Source organism: Dendrobium catenatum, unplaced genomic scaffold (assembly GCF_001605985.2).
Source record: "Dendrobium catenatum unplaced genomic scaffold, ASM160598v2 fragScaff_scaffold_1237, whole genome shotgun sequence".
Taxonomy (NCBI): domain Eukaryota; kingdom Viridiplantae; phylum Streptophyta; class Magnoliopsida; order Asparagales; family Orchidaceae; genus Dendrobium; species Dendrobium catenatum.
In genome coordinates, this window is record NW_021319699.1 from 14154 (window position 1) to 38629 (window position 24476).

Genomic DNA, 24476 nt, shown 5'->3' on the forward strand with positions numbered 1-24476 from the left:
TATGATTTGCATGAATTTATAGGCAACTTGTAAAATTAAATTAAGGATCATTTGAACCTTGGTTTTAATAAATTTATAGTTGAACAGAATATCTCAACAAAACCAACATATTTATACTATCTAACTCCAAATGATCTTAAATCAAGAACCTTAATTATATTTAAAACTTTTGAACATTAATTGATGAATAAAATGACCTCCAATAATAACATGTTAAAATTCAAATAGACTGGCTCAACAGAATGAATCTACTTAACCTACGATCACTCAATTTTGATATTATTAAGGTATTCAAATGTTTGATAAAGGATCTATGATCATGATGATCAATATGGTGTTGCAACTTTAGCTCATGAGTTTATATTTTTTATGATAATAAATATTATTGATCGCTTCTTTATTTTATGAGAATAAATATTATTAATCACATCTTTATTTATCCTAGTGTTTGTAGTACATATATGTTTGTGGGTTGACTAACATCTCAAGTATAACATGCACTGTTCTTTGAAGATTCATGGCTCAAGATTAGGTATAATAGGTTATGTTGAAAGAAGTATGTAATTTTTATTTATTTATCTTTAATTTCTTGAGTCAAGTCCTATAAAGGTGTATGCTAGCTTGGTGATTATACACACACACATAAGGCGAGTGGAAATAATTTTAATTTTTTTATATATCATACTGTACGATCAATATTGTACTGAACAATCTATTATTATAGAAATTAAATAAAATATTTCATTTATCTAGAAGACTAATTTTAAAATATAACTAATTGTATAGTAAGAATACCACATCATACTGGACAATCTATTATAATTATAAAGCCCACTTTTCATTAAATTAGGAAAATTTTTGAAATTGAAATATTGTTATATTCATATTGTTCAATCCAAATCATACTGTTTAAAATATTGCCTAATTTAATCATGTGAGTAATCAATTGAATTTGCTTAATTTTGATATTTTGATTGTATTGTATGATCCATATATATGATATTTGGTCATTCCAAAATTCATCCTAGATAAACTGTAATTCAATTAAACTAATTGTACTATATGATTGTTCATTTGTATAGGTGATTGTACAATACTAATAGGCAAAATTGAAATGATCGTACTATATGATTGCTTATTCGTTCTAATAGGACAAATTTTCCACATTATACTGATGATCCTGCTATCGTATTGTATGATCTTTGGTTGATGAATTAAACTTTTAGGATTTTTTTAAGACATCTATTTAATCTTTTTCATAAGACTTTGTAATAGTCTTTTTGCCATTCATTGAGTTATTTTCTTCTAAAGAAAACTTGAAGAGAGCCTAGAGCTTGGGAGAGAAAGGGTGGAGTTTTTGAGAGAGGGAGAAGATCCTTGTGAGTTTCAAGGGAGTGTGAGAAGGATTTCCACATGGTTTCTCTGATGAACTTGCGCTTGATTTCCTTTATGTTTCAAGGTTTGTCATGAGGGAAGCTATGGGAAGAAGTTCTCTTTGTTGTCAAAGGACCCGGCTACTCCGCTGTACTGGGGAAGGTGAAAGTGATTCTAGGTTCTCTACCTTCACAAGGAGGGTAAAAAAGGATTCCAGGTTTTCTACCTTCACCAGGGGGGTGAAAAAGGATTGCAGGTTCTTTACCTTCACTAGGAAGGTAAAAATAATTCGAGGTCCTCTACCATACCGGGTTAGTGGAAGAGATTTTATAAGGGCTTCTTCGCCTAATTGTGGGTAGTAAATGAGAGTCACTAAAAGGTCTAGTGCAATACTCATAGAGAAGGATGCTATGGAGTGGACGTATTTTATAGTTTAATAGAACCATTATAAAAATTTGGTATGTTTATTCTGTTTTTTATTTTCAGCATTTTACTTTTTTTCATTTAATTTCTATGATAACTACTTGGTGAAAATTTGATATTAACATTTTATTTTGTTAACTAGAATATCATCATCATTATTATAATTATTGCTAATTTTATTAGCTTTCGCATCTAGTGATCAAATTATTTATTTTAAGGTATTAAATAATTACAAAAAGATTTTTCTTGTGATAAAAAAATTTTAAATAACCAATTCCCCCCTCTTGTTGTTCCTCAGGCTAGTTCATTAAGGTCTTACAACCTCCTCAAACTTTCAAGTGGTATCAGAGCGGGTCTCCAAAGTACTGTTTTAGAAAACATTGAGAAAAATGATTTATGGCATAATTTAGAAATAGAAACATTATAGAGGGTAATTCAATATTCCATTTTTTTTTTAATCCACATGTCTAAATTTTTACAATCTATTGATTTTATAATTTGGCATATGATTTTAATTGGTTATTCTATACCATCACGTATCATCGATGGAGTCAAAACTAACATTCTTTTTACTGAATGGAGTATATAAGAATAAGTATTTTCACAACTGAATGCTAAATGCTTAAATTACTATTTATGTGCACTTAAGTCTAAAAATTATATAATTATTTCTATCTGAACCACTAGCAAGAAAATTTGGGATAGATTATGCATTACATGCGAAGGTACTAGTGAAGTCAAATAATTTAGGTTGAATATATTATTGAATGATTATGAACTTATTCGTATAAAATATTATGAGACTATCTCAGACATGTACACTAGGTTCACTCAGATAGTGACTTCATTGCATGCTAGGTAGGGAACTTTCAAACTCTTAGAAAGTTATTAAAATTCTATATTTTTTACTTGATAATTTTGATGTCAAAGTTACTATTGTATGTGAATTGAAAGATTTGAATGCTTATTCTATTTATAATCTGATTGGTTCACTCATTGTCTATGAGTAAAGTGTGAGTCAAAGACTTTTGGATACAAGTGATAATATAGTGCTAAAAGTCAAAGACATAGATAAAAATGGCTTAGGAAATGATGGGAGTGAGTAGATAGCATTAATAACAAGCAAATTCAAAAGTTTCCAGAAGCACAAGCACAAGCATCAATTAAATTAGAGCAAAGGTAAAAATGATATGTTTCCTCTGACATTATTTGATTTAGGTGTAGGAAACACGAACATCTAAAGTCTGAATGCCCTAAATTAGAGCCATCCAATAAAGGAAAAGGATGAAGATAAGCCAAAAATAAAAAGGGATACTTAAAAGAAACAAAATATCTCTTGGGTAGACTTTGCCTCTGACTCATTAGAACATGATCAAGAAGAGGAGAGAATGAAGATATGCTTAATAACAAAGGATTCAATTATTAATTCTGATTAGGTATAAGTATGTTAAGGTTTATTTGTGTGTTTTATTTATGTGATTTTTAATGTGTTTTGTGTTATTATGTTTTATTATGTTTTATGTATGATTTCATGTTTTATTTCCTTTTTGTATGTAGTTATTTTTTTAACATATAGTTTAACTTTTGTGTTGCATTCTCTCTCTTTTTTCATGATGTCAAAAGGAGGAGAAGATATTTGGTTGCATTTTTTTACATTTGTTCATCTCCTGTTTAGTTTCAAATTTAATTTTTTTCTTTAAAAAATGTAAAAATAAAATATTTTCCCCTATTTTTTAATGTAATTCATTTAGTGAGGGGAGATTAAGAGAAAATAATGTTAGTTTACAAATTCAACCAATAATATTTGTCGTCATAAAAAAGGGGGATTATTGCAACTCAGGCTCCTCAATTTATGTTTATAATGATAAAAAATATTATTGATTGCCTCTTTATTTCTCTTATTTGTAGTGCATATATATTTGTGTTTTGACTATCATTTTAGGCACAACATGCACTGTTATTTGAATATTAAGGGCTTTAGAATGCATAGAAAAGGTTATGTTGAAAGAAGTCTATAATTTTTATTTGTTTATTTTTAATTTTTTGAGTTATGTCCTCTAAGGGTGTATGCTAACTTAGTGAACATGTACATACACACATAATGGGATGAGAAATAATTTCAAATATTGTTATTTTTTTTACATCGTACTGTACTATCAATATAATATTGGACAATTTGTTATTATAAAAATTAATTAAAATATTTTATTTATATTAAAATAATAATTTTGAAATATAACTAATCGTACAATACAATTACCACATCGTATTGGATGATCTGTTATAATTAGAGTCCTTAAATTAGGTAAAATTTTGAATTTGAAATATTATTTCATTCATACTATACAAACCAAATCATATTGTATGATGTTAAAAATATTATCCAATTTAATTCTGTGATTAATAAATCAAATTTATTTAATTTTGATATTTTGATCGTACTGTACAAATTGAAACATACTGTATAATCGATAGAGACAAAATTTGGTCATTATAGAATATGTCCAAGATGAATTACAGTTCGGTTGAGCTAATCATACTATACGACTGTTAATTCGTACTGGCAATCGTACATCACTAACAAGCAAAATTGAACTGATCATATTGTACGATTGGTCACTCGTATTGATGATCGTATAATACTAACAGGTCAAATTCTTCACATTGTATTAGACGATCCTGTGATCATATTGTACGATATTTAATGGCTAAATTGAATTTTTAGGGTTTTTATAAGCCCTCTATTTAAGTTTTCTCATAAGACTTTATAATAGTCTTTTTGGCATTCATTGAGGTGATTTTTTCTGAAGAAATCTTGTAGAGAGAGCACAGAGCTTGAAAGAGAAATGATAGAGTTTTTTTAGAGAGTGAGAAGATCCTTGTGAGTTTCAAAGGATTTTAAGGAGTTTCACACGATTTGGTCCGACGAACTTGTACCTGATTTCCTCCATGTGTCAAGGTTTATCTTGAGAGAAGCTTTGGGATGAAGATCTCTTTGCTGTCAAAGGACTGGGTTACTCCGTCACATCGGAGAAGGTGAAAGTGATTCTAGGTTCTCTGCCTTCACTAAGAGTGTGAAAAAGGATTCCAAGTTTTCTACCTTCACTAGGAGGGTGAAAAAGAATTCCAAGTTCTCTGCCTTCATCAGGAGGGTAAAAAAGGAATCAAGATCATATGCCTAGTTTTGGGGGAGAAAGGAAAGCCACTAAAGGTCTTAGTGCAATGGTCGAGGAGGACTCCAGAGAGTAAACGTAGGTCATGGTTTAACCAAACTACTATAAAATTTTGGTGTGTTTGTCTTGATTTTTATTTTTCGTATTTTACTTTTTCACATTTAATTTTTGTGATAACTACTTGATGAAAATATGAGATTAATATTTTATTATGTTAATTAAAATATCATCATCATTATTATAATTATTGTTAAGTTTGTTAGCTTTCGCATCAGGTGATCAAATTGTTTATTTCAAGGTATTGAAAAATTACAAAAAGATTTTTCTTGTAATAATTTTTTTTAAATAACTAATTCAACACCCCCCCTCAATATTGGTGTTCCTCGGGCAAGTTCATTGAGGTCCTACAATCTCCTTGAAATTTCATATGGATCATATAATGGAGTGCTTTGAATTCTTATCAAATTTATCAAAAAATTTCATCTCAAAAGCCTAAAAATAGGAACTCCTCTATGTAAAGAGGATGTTTAATAGCGAAGAAAACTAAATAATTTTCTTATATTTTATGGCTATCACTGCTAATGGACAAAAACCATTACATGTAATCCTTACCACTATAGTCAGATTTCTATTAATTTTTAATCCTATTGTTGGATTTCAATTCTCCACTTGAGAATATAATATTTTTATAATCCATTAAAATTTTTTGGCAATTCTAATTTAACAACTCTCATCTTCTTCAATTGTGAAGAAAAGAGGATAACAAATTTTACTTATTACTATTTAATAAAATTTAAATTTTATAGTTTTAAGTAAATATAATCAAATTACACCATAGATTAATATTTAATAAATATTTATTAATATTAAAGGCTTTCCATATATTTCCCCATGTCTTTCTTCCTGGTCCTCTTCCTCTCCTAATACATCTTCTCAAATCTGCAAGCGATCCTCATCCCAACATCTACTTTCTTCTAGGGCATCAGCTCGTCCTCCCTCCCTAGCATTGGGTAGCAACTCAGCACTTGGAGCCTCTACTGTACTAAATACACATGTATGACCATTGACATCTCCACCTGAGGTCCTAACCATTATCTTTCCCTACTCATTTTCCATCTTCAAGAAGATAACTCTCACCATTCTCTCATGCTTCTCTTTGCTAAATTTTATAAATTATTCGAACTCATAGATTTAGAGTATGTTTGGAATGACTTCAGCTATGAAGTTGTTGTGAAGGAAATAACTTTGCTTCTATGGTTGTAAAAAGTAGCTTTCTATCAAAAAAAAATTGAAAATAATAAATAAGTAAAAAAAAGTGAGACAATTCAAATCAAGTCAATCTCTCTTATCTTTCTTCTCGACCCTCATCCTCTCCTAATTCATCTTCTCAAATTTGCAAGCGATCTCCATCCAAACATCTACTTTCTTTTAGGGCACCAGCCCATCCTCCCTCCCTAGCATAGGGTAGCAACTTAGCACTTGGAACGTCTACTATAATAATTACACATATATGACATTTGACATCTCCACCGAGGCCCTAACCATGATCTTTCCCTACCCCTTTTACGTCTTCAAGGAGATAACTCTCACCTTTCTCTCGTGATTCTCTTTGCTAAATTTTATAAATTATTCAAACTTATAGATTTAGAGTTTGTTTGGAATGGCTGTAGTTATGAAGTTGTTGTAAAGAAAATAATTTTGCTTCTGTGGAAAATTTCTGTAGAATAAAATTTAAAATTGTTTGATTAATTTTAAGATAAGTGTAATATAAAAAGTCTTCTTTTTGAATATATTTTATGGCTATTTTATTGCTTGTGCTTAAATAAAATGTTTTACATTATTATATTTTCATTTTTACTCATTTTGAGTTTTAAAATATAATTATTATATTTGATATTTTTTTAATAAAATGTCAAATTTCTTGTTATTCTTATGTTTTGAATTTCATCTCTTTTGAAGACATGATTTCGAATTTGGAGCAACCAAATATGTCATTATAATTTTTTTACGAAGCTTTTGTTTTGAATTTCTGATGGGGTTAGACATAACAACAATCAAATTCATTTTAACAAGTTATGGGTAAGATAATCATTTCATTTTTTATATAAAATATTTGTTTCATTAATCTTTTTTAGACTAAACTAATGCTAAACTTGCCTTCATAATCATGAAAAATGTAAAAGCAATTGTCTCAGTTTTATCTTTCACATTTGAAAGTATAAGTATTGATATGTCTAGGGGCATCAAAAATTGACGCAACACAAAAATCTGACTCAAATCTCACCCAAAATTTTCAAGCTTGGGTTAAATTGTTTGAAAAATGGATCGGGTTTAGATCCCAAGTTCTGACACGTTTCAAATTTTGGATCTAGTACGGGACAACCCAAAAACTTAATTTAGATACGGATTGACCCGCAGCGCCACGCGATGAGTCGTGAGCACTTTGATTTAGGATTAGGCTATATTCATTTCTATGTGTATCATGGCTACCATTCATTTCAACATGTGTTGTATCTAAGCTCTCGCCTCTTTGTCTCTAGAATTATTTGTTCAGGGTTTCCCCAATTTTTCTTTGGATGATTTATTTAGGGTTATTTTGTTCTTCTATTAAATGATTGTATTCATTGTTAACTTATTAGTTGTTTCCTTTATACGATTATACCTAATACAAGGACTTCAATAGTGTGTACTCTACAGCAGCATTGCAAGTCTACAACTATCAATATATTATTCATTATGCTTTATGGATTTATAATTTATTATGTGAAATATGGGATTTAATGCAGTTGGTCTGTGAGACTGTGGTAGTGCTCACTGGTGGATAAATATTGAACTTGAATCATTGATGTGCATTTATTATGTAGTAAATGCTTAATGTATTTTTCTTCACTCTTCAAGTTGGTTAAGTTGATTAAATGCAGTGTACATTTCTTAATTGCTTATTATTTGAATATTTAGTTAAGATGGGATTGTGGGAGACATTGATATGCATTTTGCTAGTACTCCGTTACATGATAATAATTGATCTTTGATTTTGAAACTTGTTCATTATATTTCATACATGTTGTTCATCTATATGACAGTATCTCAGTATATGTTAGTGCCTTAGTGTCTTAGGGGTTATTGGGTCATGGGTGGATGTATTTTTGAAACTTATTGTAACACTTTTATTTTTGTCCTTCTGCATTTTACACTGATTCTTATTCTTGTTTGTTGTTGCACTTTGTTTCATTACACTTATTTTAGCCTATTGGTTTTTACACTTTGATTTTTTCTATTGCAACTGAAATCAGCATTGTTTTCTTTAATGTGTTACATTCTTATGTACTAGTTTGACATTTAAGAAATAGTCTTTAATATTAGGCATATATGCATTATAAAATTTGGTTTAATTGGTTTGCTAGGGAGGATTCAATCACCATTCCTGGGATTTTTTTTTGATAAGAATGAGCAAGTGGATAGTGGTGATAATGTGGCAGAGTCATCTAATGATTCATGTAATGATGGCTGAAAATTTATTAAGAAGCCTAAAAAGATGACTTCAGTAATTTGGGGTTATTTTGGGATGTTGTCCAATCCTAAAGATTGCAAACAAAGGTATAAATGTAAATAATGTAATGCACAATATCTGTATAATAATAAAAATGGCACTGGTAATTTAAGGTGTCACTTACAAAATTTCAAGAGAAGAGATATGTGTGATATAGGCCAGCTCATATTGCGAACCAACTCTAATTCATTTATTTTTATGGCTGATTCTAAGTTTGATGCAGTAGAATTTTATGATTTATTTACTTCATGTATCATTATGCATGATTTGTCAGGACTCATAACATTTTTAATGTATCTTTGTCAGGACTCATAAATATTTTCTAGGAGTACTGGAATGAATGATTGTTAGAAATTATTCACTAAAGAAATATCTTATATACGGTCACAATTATCTAAGTACATTATCAAAATTTAGCTAACATTAGACCTATGGACATTAAACACTGACAAGCTTATTTGCTAATTAACTATGTATTTTATTGATAATGATTAGCACCTACATAAAAATATTATAAGTTTTTCTTTCATGTCACCCCCTCATGATGGTATGATGAAGTTGCAATATCTTTTTCTTGAATGAAAATAGAGTCTAAGCTCTTTAGTAACACTTTGGACAACGCTTCTAAAAACAATGTTTACATAGAGTTTTTGAGAGATTAATTGAATTTACATGGTGGTCTGTCATATGAAGGTATTTTTTTGCATGTTTGATGTACTTCATATATTGTTAATCTTATAATGCAGGAGGGCTTGAGGGAGATTGATGGTTCAATCTCAAAAATGAGGGAGAGCATAAAATATGTGAAGGGCTCTAAAGCAAGAAAGCAAAAAATTCTTGATTGTGTTAAGCAGAGTTATTTAGATTCAAAAAGAGGTCTAAGACCGAATGTTCTAACAAGTTGGAATTCTACTTTCATAATGCTTGATAGTGTTATCAAAGAATTTTTCATATTATCAAAGAATTTTTCTACTTCTAGAATTGGGTGATTCCAACAAAAAAGCTTGTCATAGTACTGCATAATGGGAGATAGTAGAGGTTATTTGTACTTTTTAGCTCATTTTGATGAAATTACATGTGTTATATATGTCACGATGTACCCAACAACAAATCTTTATTTTTCATTCATTTCAACAGCTTATGGAGCTTTAAAATATGAATTGTCAAATGGGCATAACTACTAAAAAAGGAATGGCTATAGGAATGATTAGAAATTTTGAAAAGCACTTGTGGGAGTTTAGTATCATATTGGTGAAAGACATCATTTCTAACTAACGATAAACACTATTGGAATCATTTCAACTGCATAAGGCCCCATGGTTTTGTCTCCTTTTAGAGTTTCCACGTAAAAATTATGATATCTCTCTACTCCTGCACCCCTCTTTTTCATGTGTATATATTAGATCTTCATACAATACTAGAACATTAAACTCTCAATACAACTTTACCACCACAAATGTTCCAGCATGCAATAAGTATAAAGCTCAAAAGAGTGCTCAATTATATAGAGGCATCTTACATTTTGCGGAATATATTGTGATCAAATTTAATTCAAACTCAAAATTTTAATTTTATGTGAAGTCATTCATTTCTTGCATTATTATATATTTAATAATTTAATATGAGAATTAAAATCTAATATGATTTAAAGTAGCATCATCACTTTTAAAAAAATTTAGGGTTTATGATTTGCTCTGAAGTATAACTGTTAAAGCATTAGTTTTTGGATCTAAAAATTCTAATTTCAGCCTCGAGCATCATCATAATTTTTAAAATTTGATTCTTAAAAAGGACATAATGAAGAAAAAAAATAATCTAGTAGATTTCATGTAATAGGATGTTATTGCTATTATTTCCCCCCAAAAAAAATTGAGATGAATTTAAAAATTAAAATTTATTTTAAAATAAGTATTTATAAATAAATAATATATATTATAGTCATTTCACAATAGATTCAAGAGCAGCTCATTATGATAAAAATATAATCAAAATATTCTGTCATAATTTTTTTTTTTTCTAATTAAAAATGATACCAAATATCCAACCTAAATAATTGAAGAATTATTTCTTTCATTGGCAATATTTTGGTCATTCGCGTATAAGAGCTTGTAATTTGAAGTTTTGCAAAGTTGTTAGGTGTTTGTGTGCAGCGAAATTAGAAATAATTAAACATTTCTATTTTATAACTAATTTTAAAATTATTGAAATTTACTTTCAATTTTACTGCTTTCTTTCCATCCAGAAAAAAAAAGCAATTGAAACAAAAATAACTGTTTAAAGACAATTTTTACTTGATCAGCTGTTCGGTCAAATGACATTTGCTTCGGCTTTGTTAAATTGTTGGACCTAATTAAAGCTTGGCTTGGAACTATTTTTTACCCATATTTTTTTATTATTTTTAAGTATAGTTTATATAAAAAACTACTTTATAAAACAGTGACGGATTTCTCACTACTTAAAATAAATTTTTAGTACAAATTTTTAAAATTTTATAAACTATTTAAAATTTTATCAAATTCTAAAATTAAGTTTCGCATGTTTCAATACATAAATTTGCACTTCAGCACATGATCTCATAAATCATAAGGCATGTGATACAATATGATGAAATAAATAATATTAAGATATTATTGGTGTTACTTATTTTAGTTCGTAAATTTTATTCTTTTGAGTATTCATCATAATAAGTACAACAAAATATAAACTAGCTTATGAAACAATAAATAATATATATATACAATCAAACTAATAAGCTAAAGCATATCTAAAATATGCATACTATCATTTAAATTCGAAGTGCTAAAATATTCAATAGATCAGATAAGTAACCAAAAGATCTTTAATGTACCTCATCATTTCTTATTTATAAGATTTGAAGGACTATAAAAAACGCTATACACAATTAAAAGATAAAAATACAAATACAATATTTAATAACGATCATTAAAGACTATAAATATATATATATATATATATATATGCATGTGACATGAGCTAGCAAATGCTTGAATGATTTTTAATATAGCTCTTGGTCACAGGTTGAATCCTCTGGGCATGTTTTCATCCATGAGTGTGCTGAACAAGTCTTCTGGAAAAAAATCATATAGGATTAAGTCTGTGTGAACGAGTGCGCTTCACGGAGAGGCGAGTTCCTAAGGATTATTTTGACAGCCAAATGTAAAGGTCGAGTCCTTCGGAGTGATGATGATTGTAAGCTAAGAGGACCGTTTGAGTCTAGGGAGTCATAACCATTGAACCATGCTTTGTGCACTTCCTGTAGTTGGATTGAGAGATGTCAATGAGAGCTTAATGGTTCTTTCAAAGACAAACGACCTCAGAATGTTGATCACAACCAAGATAAGTGCCTCTTTACTGTTTGGAAGATACTATATAATTTTTCTAATATTGTGTGCTAAGGATGACTCTTTGATTTTGGCAGATTTGGATAAGTCGCGTAAGCAGGCGATATGACTATCTTGGACGAGTCCTTCTGTCAGAATATTGGAACCTGCTAGGTACCTATAAAATTCCTGCATTGATATTTACGAGCATACACTCACCATTATTTGACAAAAAATTGCTGCAGATGACTACAATAATATAGGATATCAAATTGTGGCACCAGATGTGAAGTGCTTTGTTATTGGATTTCACAGAGTGCCTTCCTTTGTTCCTCTTCCCCTAGAACTCTTGGAATCTTTAATATTCAACAAAACATCCCAAATTATCCATGGAAAGCTAAGAAACTTGTTTGAGGACCAATATTTTGGATGACAGGTTATGTGATACCAAGCAGAGGCCATCTTCAGCGACTCACTCTCACGGCAGCTGCTGAACCAACTCTTGACCTCCTGATGCAAACTCTTTACTGCAATCATAATCCTATCAGCAATATCCCCAAATTTCTTCTTATCCCTCAAAACATATGATGGGCCGCCGCTTCGCACATAACCTGTAAGTATCTCATCTTCATGCACTGCTCCGAAATAATTCATCAAGAAGCTCAACTTTTCGGCGTACTGATTATAGTAATCTTCCGCAGGTTTTAAGAACATTTCAAAGCCTTCAACTTCAAGATCATTGTCATATGAAGCAGCTGCAAGTTCTTCAGACCAGAAAGTATTAGAAGTCTCTTTATTTTGATGAGCTGTGGCAGATCTATAGAGTTTTCCTAGAACACCTTTGGAGGTATACATGGATCTATCCCATCTTTCCATGAAATCAGGAAATTCCTTTGGTCTTAGAATTCTGGGCATCTCAGCTGGAACTCCAGTCTTGGCAAAATCAACAGCCATGGAGTGAAGGTTTGCAAGCTGTAGGCATTTGGGGCTTCGAGCCTTAAGCGGTTCAGAGTCGGCATAAACAAGATGAGCAGTTGATATGGCACCAAGGTTATCATTGATCATATAATCCACAAAGAATTTATGGATTTCCTGTAGTTTTATATCGGAATTTAATCAAGTTATCTCTATCAAAAGAACAACAAAAAGAAAGGCATTAAGTCTGAGTTGAAGAATTATAAGCAAGGAGAAGAAGGACCAAATAGATCCCTTAAGTTTTTTTGAAGTACCAAAATAATCCCCGACTATATACAAATATCAATTTTGTTCTTTGACTTTTAAATAGGGACCAAATTAGTCATTTTGTGACATCATTTAAGTCCCTATTTAAAAAATCAAGAGACTAAAATGAGATTTTTAAATAATCAGAGATTATTTTTCAACAGAACATTTTCATCAACTCTATAAGCAAGCCAATAAGAAGTCTAGTCCTAAGAATGAAGAGAATTGATGAATAAAAAAGTTCAGAAGTTCACAATTCTACACGGCTGAGTTGCGATCTTATTGAAATGGCTAGAGTGCACATAGCATGAGAAGTAATGGATTAAGATGAAAAAGTATTATAAGCAAACCCCATAAGCTTTTAAAATTATCTTAACCCTATCCTAAAATCATCAAAACTGGGATGACACAAGAAATAAGAAACCCTATGTTGATGTATGAATCCCAAGTAAAAATAGAGAGAAAAAGATTAATTTTCTTTGATTATTTTTGTATTATTATGATATAAGACTTCATATATTTTAGGGGTTATAATACAAATATAACATGAGATCCCAAAAAAATACAACAAGCATATAAAATTCACGCATAACAAATTTTTACCTTTACAAGTTATTCATTACCGTTGATAAAAATCGAAATTACAATGGAAATCAATTCAGATGAAAATCTAATGGCCTTGTTATAAAAAGTGATTAGAATTTCAAAATCGTGAAGCCATACATAACCTGATGTGATGCAGGATGGAGTTACACAAGAGTTAAAAGAGAATTAAATTCTAGCTCAACCAATTATATAATCATGTATCAAAGTTAATTCGATTACAAGGAATTCGTGATGTTCAACTTGCTAGGCAAAGAAATTTCAACAAGATAGCCAAACTATTTAAACAAACGCAAAGGAAAACATAAAGCAAAGGCTAGTAAATAAAAATCCCACAATTAATACAGAGTTGTTCACACCTTGAGACTTTTTTCTCTCTTTCCTACGAAGACTAGGTTGAGCGGCGGAAGATCGTTCAAACTAGTATTGAGGTTTCCACGAGGAGGGAGGAGCCAAGGAACGCCGCCGTGGAGAAGGGTCTCGGAGGTGGAGGGGGCGCGGTAGATCGACCTTTGATGATCCACGTGTAGACGGAGAAGTGTTCGTCGATGGAATCCACTAGCGTTGGTAGAATTCGGTCCAAGTATTCTTCGACGGTGTCGTCGAAGTCAAAGCCGACGTCGAAGAACTGTGATCGGAGGATGTTGACCCTTCCGTTGTTGTCGTACTCAAACCCGAAGTTCCACTCGGGTTCTTCCATGCATTCTTGCAAGTGAGAACGGGTGGTCGCCGCAAGAGGGATCCCCAATGGGAGGGAGAGAGTGGTGGCGGCTTGGAGAGGGGAGAGGATTTGAGCCGTGGGTTTAAAGGGGGCCGTTCTCGATCGGTTAGGAAAGTAACTTAATTAAGGGTATTTTGAAATTCAAACGTGATTGGGTCCAAGGGGGAAGATGCGGCAGCAAGGGTGGTTTGCTGGACGGTGGCTAGGGTCACGGCGGGTGCTGGATGGGGGAAGTGGAGTCGGCAGACGGGCTAGCATGGGCGGGATTAACTTGGCCGGCGGCCAGTTCTCTGACCAAGTCAACAGAGCTGGCGACAAGGAGAATTGGAGAGGGAGTTCTAGAGCTTGGGAGCAGCAATTTTATTTAAAAAAAAATTCAGAATTTCTAGACTCACTCACCTCTTCTTCAAGCTCTCAAAGGGAAATAATAAGAATTCCGGAACTCACACAGAGATTCACGAAATTTCTATCAAGAACTCACGGAGAGAACTAGAGGAATGGAGAACTCACAAAGAGATCAATAGTAGCAAATTTTATTCAATCATTCAATAATCTCATACAAGATACAAGGGGTCATATAAATAGGCTCCAAATAAAAGTAAATGCAAAAGTCTAAAATGCCCATTAGGGCTACAAGAGCAACTAATACCCTCAGGGGTAGAATGGGAAAACTAAGAAAATAAATGCATAACATATAAACTGCTAGAACAAATAAAATCAATAATAGAGGCTCTCCATCATGGCCGTCGATCTCCATGGTCGTCTCTGATAGACACGCCGAAATATCCTATCGATGACCTCATCATAACCCCTCTCTCTTTGAAGTTGTTATATAAATTGAATATCAAATAGTATCAAATTTGATTGAAATCAATCATTTACAAACAAATAATAAAATATAAAAGAATACATAAAAATAAGGGAAAATTCACAAAAAAGAAGACTCCCATTGTGATTTCTCACATAAATTTAGATAAAGAGATGTAAAAAAGTGATAACATTAACTCCTTGTCAAAGATCTAGGCTTAAGGTTAACATCCTTTACTATGATATCATAAGTCCTTACTCCTAAGCAATTCCTCACTGGTGATTATTGAGGAATAGTAAGCCCCAACTTTTAATAAGTTAATCAACATTAATGTAGATTTAATTAGTTGATTTTCTTAAAATATTAAAGCTAACATAAGAATAGACTATTTGGGTATCTTGAGTCTCTTGAGGTCTTATCCCCATATTTCATCCTTCAAAATCCACAATAATTCTTTTCAAAATTTGATCTTTTCACGCATCGATACTTTAAATATTAAATCCTTCTGTCTTTGATATTTCAAGATACAACCATGACTTTTATTCAAGTATTCTTTGACTTTAATCACTCCAGTATGCAATTGGCCAAAGGAACTTGCTTCATGGGAATTTGGAACTCAAAACTAAATAAAACCACCATCTAAAAGAGAAATCTCCAAGATACATACATGCATATATCTTCGAATGCGGGGTGAGTTGTCTTTTGCTTTCAACTTTCAAGATAGAACATTCCACATCTCCAAAAAGTATTCAAAAGACAAATATATGAATTCATCTAACTTCCATTGAACTTAAGAGGGTTTCCTTTTATCAATTGATTAGGTACAATCTCTCTCTCCTTACGGCACATCTTTCAAAACTCACAGATTTCTGGCAACCTTGCTAGGAATTCTTTGCTCTATCTTTAGTCATGCCCAAAGTTTTATTGTTGTCCCATTTGCTTCCCTTGCAAATATATATACTTATCTTGAACTGAGTGATATTAACATTGCATTCTTAGGCAACAGGCATCCAACACCCTTATATTTTTGTACCCACTAGTTATAATATACCAGTTGATGTCTTAACACAATTTACAATTTTTAAGATATCAAAACATATCTTCACATCCCTTACATAAATTCCTTATCTCTGCTTGGTGCAAGTGAATCCCTTGCTACAACACTGGCTAGACTTAATCAATGAGGTAAGTTTTTATTTCTTTTTAAATGTAACGGCCCTACAAGTATTTTGTGGTTCGATGCTTGTTCATTTCAATTAGCATTAACGAACAATCAATGTTAGTTTTAGATCAATCAGGAGATAAATTCAATATAGATAACAATTTCTTATAAGATCAGTGACGCTAAAAATATGTTGAATTTTGGATTTAAGCAATTAATATCATGGAGTTTGATTCAACATATTTTGGATTGTTTTCATATTAGCAAAAATGGATGGCATAACCACTTTTAGATTGAATGATGGATTTGCTTTATTTTGTTATAGTCTTTGATGACAAACTCGACCTTAAGAAGTTTGATTAAGTTTGGTGATGGCCTGGATGGAGTCACACTTGAGTACTTGTCCTCCTCAATTGTCCCATTTGCATATTGGACTCAATTTGTCATTGTCCCTATGATTTCCCCCTCTTTTGTTCCTAATGTAATAAAGAGGGTGGCTAATCTCATGAACTAGCTACGAAGGTGTTTGTTTTCTATCACATGTTAGTATCCAAGATCCAGAGGACCGATGATCGAGGAAAAGCAATCCAATTTCATGCCCCGTTGATTCAATATCCACATATTCCTTTCTTCCAAGGCACCTCTGATGATGTGGTTTCCTCATCTTGATGAAAGCTTTCTTTCTCAAATAATTAGGGATGAAAGCCCCTATCTAAGATGGGAGACTTTGTTAGTTTTTACATTAGTTGTGCTAGCTATTGAGGAGGTCTCTCCACATATGTATGGAAGTAAATTTCATATATTCTCTCAAGCTAGTCAGAAAAAAAAAAAAGCATGAGAATAACTACTTCTAAGATGACTAGAAGGCCAAGTTCTAAACCCACCAATAGTTTTGTGAACTAGATCTATATTCTAACAAGGAAGGTCTGCAGCATCATCATGGCGGCTGCCAAACATAATGATTTCAGCATAAAAAAAAAAAAGTGTTAAGTCAATACACAAGTAAGATCATAGAGGATCATGTGACAAGTTTCATCATTCAAAGTCTCAAGATCATAGTAAATGAAGGAAAAGGGAATGTATGTCTAGTTGATTATTATAACTAGGCCCGAAAAGATAGAGTCAGAGAGAACGTAGATATTGTCCTCTTAACCCAAATTTTTGTTACAAGCGGCTCTCAAAAAGCAAAGGGGAGTTACCTGCCGACCTGAAGGTTACTTAGCGGCCATTTATGCCAATTATCTTTAGCAGTCCATTCAATTTCAAAAGACCCACCAAAAATAATTTTTTTTACCTGCATTCTCTTCTAGTCCTATACCTACATATTCTCAAAAATAAATTTTTTTACCTGCATTCTCTTCTAGTCATAAAGAGACTTCTAATACTTTCTAGCACTCTTTAGCAGTAAGGCCATACAGCGCTATTTGATGGTTAAGGCCCTACAATGTCCATATCTAAAAATTAGGAAAGTTTGGAGATCTAAGGTAACATTTACACTTGTGACTGCTTTCTCGCATCCTAAAAAAAGAAAAGGCAGCACAACTGCACAACTAATGGAGGCTGAGTTTCATGAGTAGTATTTGTCAATGTCAGCAAAGGTTGCCCTCATATTGCAACCACCCAACACGGAGTAGATTTTTACACTAGTTTAAGCAAGGGGTGCAACATATAGCGAGAATTCTAGGGAGTTATTATGACCACAAAATGCATGTTAGGCACCTATAGGAATGTAGCTCCAGAATTTGATAGACTAATTATGCATAAGCACAAGCATAACAATACTGATGATATTAATTCACCTGATTCATTTCGAGAGTTATCAGTTCAGTTGAAAGATTGAGATTAGTACATTCATTGTTTAGAAATGAGGATGGAATCATGATGAGAAATATGGGAAAATGTTACAGTAGATAACCATGCAAAAGGTATCACATAGGAAACCAACCACGATCTAGATGTCGCTAGGACAGAATTGAGCCCAACATGTCCTCTTAAGGAGAACCTTCCACTTAATAGAGTAGCACCAACATCTAAGGCAACAAGCATGGATGATCAGAGAGATTGTATTGTACACTATGTAAATAGTTCAATAGTCCATTCACAAGGGGCAACCCTAATTCGAAGCAATAGATCCTACCCAAAAGTGTTTGAAGTCATATAATACCCTAGGTTTTTATCTTACCTCAGTTCAAAGTATTAATGACATGAGAAACCTACATCAATACTTAGCACACTTTCTTGTTAGTTGCTATAATGTGAGGGCAAACATACACTGTTACTAAGACTATATCAATAGCTTTAGTGGAAAAACTTTTGATTGATATGTCAAGAAGCCCAATGATTCATTTAATATCTTTGCAAGATTGAAAGACCTATTTGTCAAAGAGGTATGTGGGTGCATAGCACCACATCACTATCGAGGACGTAGTCTTCAAGAAACAGAAATCTGGAGGGTCCTTGATAGACTATATTTTGAGATGGAGAATCAATATGAAGTGTGAACTCAAATTACAAAAGCAGTATGTTGTAGAAATCCTCAAGAACATTCATGGAATTTTTCCTTAATTACATTAGTTTTTCAATCAGGAATATTGAGAGCTCCTAAGCAAATCATCTAATCTGAGCTCCTAAGAAAATCATCTAATCTCCACGATGAAGCCCCCATTTTTCTTGTTTAAAGTAGATTTATTGGAAGGTGTGGCATTTAGAAAAAATAGTCTGTCTAAAGGGCCCACATGACAAAGAGATGCCAGATCGTACGTTAGCATACACTTACCAAATAAAGGTAAGAATGTTTCAATCCTGTCAACACATCCTAGAGAATAAAAGGATTGAAAAAATATTCAGAACCTTGCATATCTCTGAGCAAGCAATATTCCTTCAAGAGGAAATGTGTCAAGAAAATCTTCAAATATATGCAAATGAAATATTTACAATTGCCCGGGCAATAAAGATAGAAGAAATTAGCAAAACTCACCCCCCAAATTATCATCAATATCATTATATGGTTAGTCATATGATCAAGAATTGTTGCCCTGTCAATGAATGATTGGAGAAATGTTTTCAATTTGGTGAGATCACCCTTTTTAAGAGTTACTTGGCTGAGCTCAAGCAAGGGTCAACAACTGTTATTTTTGCTTCCTCAAAGATATATAGATCTTATAAGTCCTCCAGTTTGAAGGAGAGTGATAGATTGTCCTATCTTAACATTCAAAGAAGATGTTAAAACAAATTGTACATGCCACACTGGAAATGAAGACCCTTTAACCCCTAAAAGGAGGCTCAAGTGGTGGTCTCCCCTCCTACCTTAATGGAAGGAAGGGTTTTGAACAAAATGAGACTTAAAAGGAGCTGAAGTTGTGAGAAAAAAAAAAGGAAAAGAAAATTATAAAAATATTATAAATAACTAAGATGTAACTCTATGCACTAACCCTCTATGACTATTTTTTTTAGCCTCCTAATAAATGATCAATCAATAACTTTGCCTTCAGCCTTAAATGTCTTTGAAGAATTACAAGCTTATTTCTTAATGAAGTAGAAATTGATAATACAATAATCTCTAAAAAAATACTATATGGCTACAAGACATTTGAACCTACTAAGAAATTCAAACACATTATAGTTACCCGCTCAAAGTTCTTCAATCGATAATGTAGTTGATACTTATAATTAATGAATGAAAAAAAAAATTATTCCTTTTAAGTTTATATTTAATATTAGAATTTTATTTTAGCAACAATATTTCGCAAAAACATTTGGGTGAGTCTCATTAATTTTACTTCAGCAAACTATGATATTGATTTACTATTTATTTATGATATTGATTTATTATTTATCATTTATAATATAATGCTATAATTATTTTTATACACTATTTAAAAATTATAATGCAATGTCTATGCCGTACATGTGTCCTACATTTTCAATGATAGTTGTGTCCCGTGTTCGTATCGCCTTGTCCATGTTGGTGCATCATAGTTATTGTTTTACTAATATGACGATAAAAATAAAAATCTCTATTTTCATTTAAGATGCTAAGATAACTAAATTCAATTGCATTCTCAGAATTTTCATTAAAAAACTTATCGAAATATCTCATCCATCTATGTTGAATATTGTCTTCTAATAAAAATAATTTTTGATCTTCATCCTTACCGCACTGTACTTGAATTAGATATTTACTTCTATCACTTTGTTTAGTTGACATATACATACATCTTTCACCCTCCTTAGTATCTAATCTATTATATAAATTATTAAAATTAAATTATTTGCATCGTATATTGCTATCCTAGACTTCTTACAAACCCCTCTATATCTTTCTCAATTTTTTGAACTTATACATCTAAATCAATTTATATAACGACGTTTCTTATTTTTTATCTTTTCTTACCCATTTTGATTTCATCACCAACTATTTTTACTATTATGAACTTTTTTTTATAGTCCAAATACATATTTTTCAACGTTTTATATCACAAGTTACTTTTCTCACATAACATTAGTTTCCTTATACACAATCAAAATTTTGAGATTTTGAATTTTATTTTCAAAAATATTTTAATAGCATTCTTTAAATGTATCCATCTAATCATGGGATTATAGGTGTCAATATTTGACACGACCCAAAAACCCGACCGACGTTAACCCGTTCGACAAACAGGTCGGGTTCGGGTTCCAGAATTTGTCCCGTTTGAAAAATCAGCCCAGGTCCGAGTCAACTTGCTAACCCGAAGTTAACCCGGACAGACCCGATTCCACGGCCTGCTTTCTACTAGTTCAGATCTCTATAACCTAAGGGGCTCCTACAAGAACTCGCCAGCTAATTCGAGCGTGAGCTCGATGCCTTCGTTGTTCTTCAAGCGATCGTTTCCTCCTCTGTCATCGACAAGGCACATTAAGGCAATACTCTCTCGTCGGCACGGGTCACTGAAGCCAAATGTTGCCTCAATTCCAAAGGGGGATAAGGTTGAATTGGGCCTCGATAAGAATTTCGATTCTCGAAGCAGTTCTTCTTGAAGTATGAACTTGGAGAAGATGTGGGAAGGGGACATTTTGGGTATACTAATTTGGCCAAGGTGAAGAAAGGCAACATGTAGGGGAGGAGGTGGCTGTTAAAGTTATTCCAAAGGCAAAGGTGTGTGCTTTTGTTTTTGTTCCTGATCTCCCATCTTATTTTATTGTGCATAACAGATCTTTTGTATTTTATTTTTTTTCAAACATTTGTTTGATTGTTGATATATTTTCTTCTATAATAGTCTCACTTTCTTTTGAATTGAGAAGTGAAATGCATAAGCTGAGCTTGATGATTTATCCATTCTAAATAGCTTTTTTTGGGAGTAATTGTACATATCCAAGCAGCAAATTTGCAATCTTAAGTTGCTTAATTTTTGTGATTACAAAACCAATAGAATTTTTTTATCTATTATTAGGATCATCTTTTCCTCATGACCGATTCTTTTACCTTCTTGTGACAACATAAAAGTTTCTATAACTTCATATTAAATTCTTGCTCGTCGGCACTACTTGCTCGTCGCACTACTCGCTCGTTAGCATGGGTCACTTGTTGCGATTTGCGAAGGCCACCAACGCCCTCCTTCGACGACGTTCCTTCTGGTCGGGTTGGCAGCTCGTCGTTTTTTGTTGGATCAAAATAAAAGACGACGATGGATTGGCAGGCCGCGTCGGGTTGACTCGGTCCAAAGCGAGTCAGGTTTGGAGCAGATCAACTAGTGTCGAGTCAATTATGGGTTGGACCTGAATCTGACCCGTGACCCAATTTTGACAGTCCTACCTTGCATAACATTTTACTTTACTTTTCATGTTCCACCCTTTATCTTACGCTTAATATTATATCATACATTTATCATGCAACCTTACAATCTAATACCAACTAGGATGTAAAATATCTTAGGATGTAAGAATTCAAATGCACATCTAACATAAGCTGCAAAAAATAAGGCAATAAATTATTAAATCTACAAGTTTCATTAAAATTTATGATCAACAAATTTACACAAGGCTTCGAAATTCTTGCACTTCTTGAAAATCATATTATAACAAGTTTCATTAAAATTATTCACAATCTCAAACAACTAACAAAATACAGAAAAATAATGAACAAGGAAAACAATTCATCAAAAAGCAAGGCGCATGCTTGTATAAGGAGATAACATTCTTTAAAACTCTCCAAATCATTCTCTTGATAAAAACATTGAATATCCAAAGTAGAAAGAATAGCACATCAAACTAAAAATTTTATTCAAATACCAATTATATTTTGAATATGCCTCAGACTTATAATTATAATAATAAAGTGATATATTGAAAACCACTAGATAGAAGTCTTAGGACGATAAAAAACCGAACAAAAAGTCCTATGTATCAGGCAAAAGCCACAAGGCAAATTGCAAGAGATTAGTGAATAGAGCCCTTAGAGGCAGGCCATACCTGTTAGAAAGGGAATAGCAAAAGACTCAAACAGAGAGCCTGTGGAATAGGAACGGATGATGCTAGGAGGAAGCTGTTGGAGAAACATCTGCATCATATTATGCTTCAGAATTTAGATTTATAGTGAAGCCAACAACATGTTGCCTTTTTCCCTCTTCAACTGGAATTGTAGTGAAGCCAAATAGTTTTATCCATATTAAATCAGGATACTTTCTTGAGATGATCCAAAACTAAATGATGACTTGATCCTTTCACATGCTTACATAGTTACAGGTTGAGTATTTGATGTGAACCAACATTGTAATTAATTAGTAATCGTTGATTAAATAGTAAAAACTAATTAATTTAATGTCTTGTAAGCCTATAACTACGCCAATTAGGGAGTATAAGGCATGTAAATGATAAACAAAAATCCTCTCTTCCCTCTTTTTTTTTTCTCTTTTTTCTTTCTTTTGGAAGATTGAGAAAGCTTGAATTGCTCAGTTAGGATCTAGGATTTCATCATTGCTGCTTCCGCTACACCATCTCCTAAGAGTAATTGGTGTTCCACCATTTCCTCCGCCAATTCCTATCACTGTCATCTATCCTATCAAAGAAAGCAATTCACTACGTAATCATAGTCGAATTCGTGAAAATTCAGCATCATCAATTCTGACAAAAATCTAGCGCCTTTCAGGGGTATTGTTTCATTTCATGGCATATCCTACCAAGAAACAGTTATGCCGGTCCAGGCTGGACCGGCTCAACCTGGACCGGCCCAGCCGGTCCGGGTTTACTCGCGGCGGAAGCGACACAGGAAACAGGCGGAAGGGAGAAGTGGGGTTGGGGTGGGGTCCACTTGCATTTCAAACATGGTTTAAGTGTTTTTGGAGGGAGAATGAAGGGTAGAGAAGTCCTTTTGCTTTTAATTTGAATTAGATTGTATTAATAGGGAGTTATGAGGGGATTAGGTTTTCATCTTGATTTTGAAAAGAGTTTTGTATTCTAGGGTTTCTTGCTTGGGCTCTTGGCGTTGCCAGAGATTGTTGGAGAGTTGTTCTTCCTCTCGAATTGAAGAACATTGTATCTTGCTTTGGTTTTGATCATCTACTAAGGGAATACAATTGTTTTCCAACGTTTTCTCCCTATTCTCTCAGTTTTTCTACTGTTTGGTGGCTGTTTTCTATTGAAAACAGTGGTTTGGCAAGAATCCGATAGGAATCACTTGGAATATTCAAGTGGAACCTATCAAATTGGTATCAGAGCGAAGATCCGGACGGTGGGGGGCTGTTTTCCACTGTTTCGCTGCAGATTTTTGCTTTTCGGAAGAGATCCGGAGACCATTTCGTGGTTCCCATGGCATCTAAACGTGTAGAAGTCTTGGAGACCGAAGTGGGTCAATTTAAGGCGGATCTGGAGGAGAAGATGACCACATTTAGCGAGAATGTGGAAGGGAAATTCATGGCTTTGGAGAAGATGATGAAGAAGTTGTTGGAAGGGCAAGCAAGGGTTGTGCCAGTGGAGGAAAGAGGAGAAGGTAGTGGGAGCAAGGGTAAGGAGAAGCGCTGGACCGGCCCAGCCGGTCCGGGTTTACTCGCGGCGGAAGCGGCACAGGAAACAGGCGGAAGGGAGAAGTGGGGTTGGGGTGGGGTCCACTTGCATTTCAAACAT

General features: G+C 32.8%; 1 protein-coding gene across 1 annotated transcript in view; it reads right to left on the reverse strand.

Annotated features, from left to right (window-relative positions):
• Positions 1-11344: 11344 nt before the first annotated feature.
• Positions 11345-24476, reverse strand: part of LOC110113272 (probable RNA-dependent RNA polymerase 2) — a 47380-nt gene continuing 34248 nt past the window's right edge. The window contains exon 4 of the mRNA XM_020845777.2: positions 11345-12953. Within this exon, the coding sequence (XP_020701436.1) occupies positions 12171-12953 (783 nt within the window). The 3' untranslated portion in view covers positions 11345-12170. The remainder of the gene's footprint in view (positions 12954-24476) is intronic.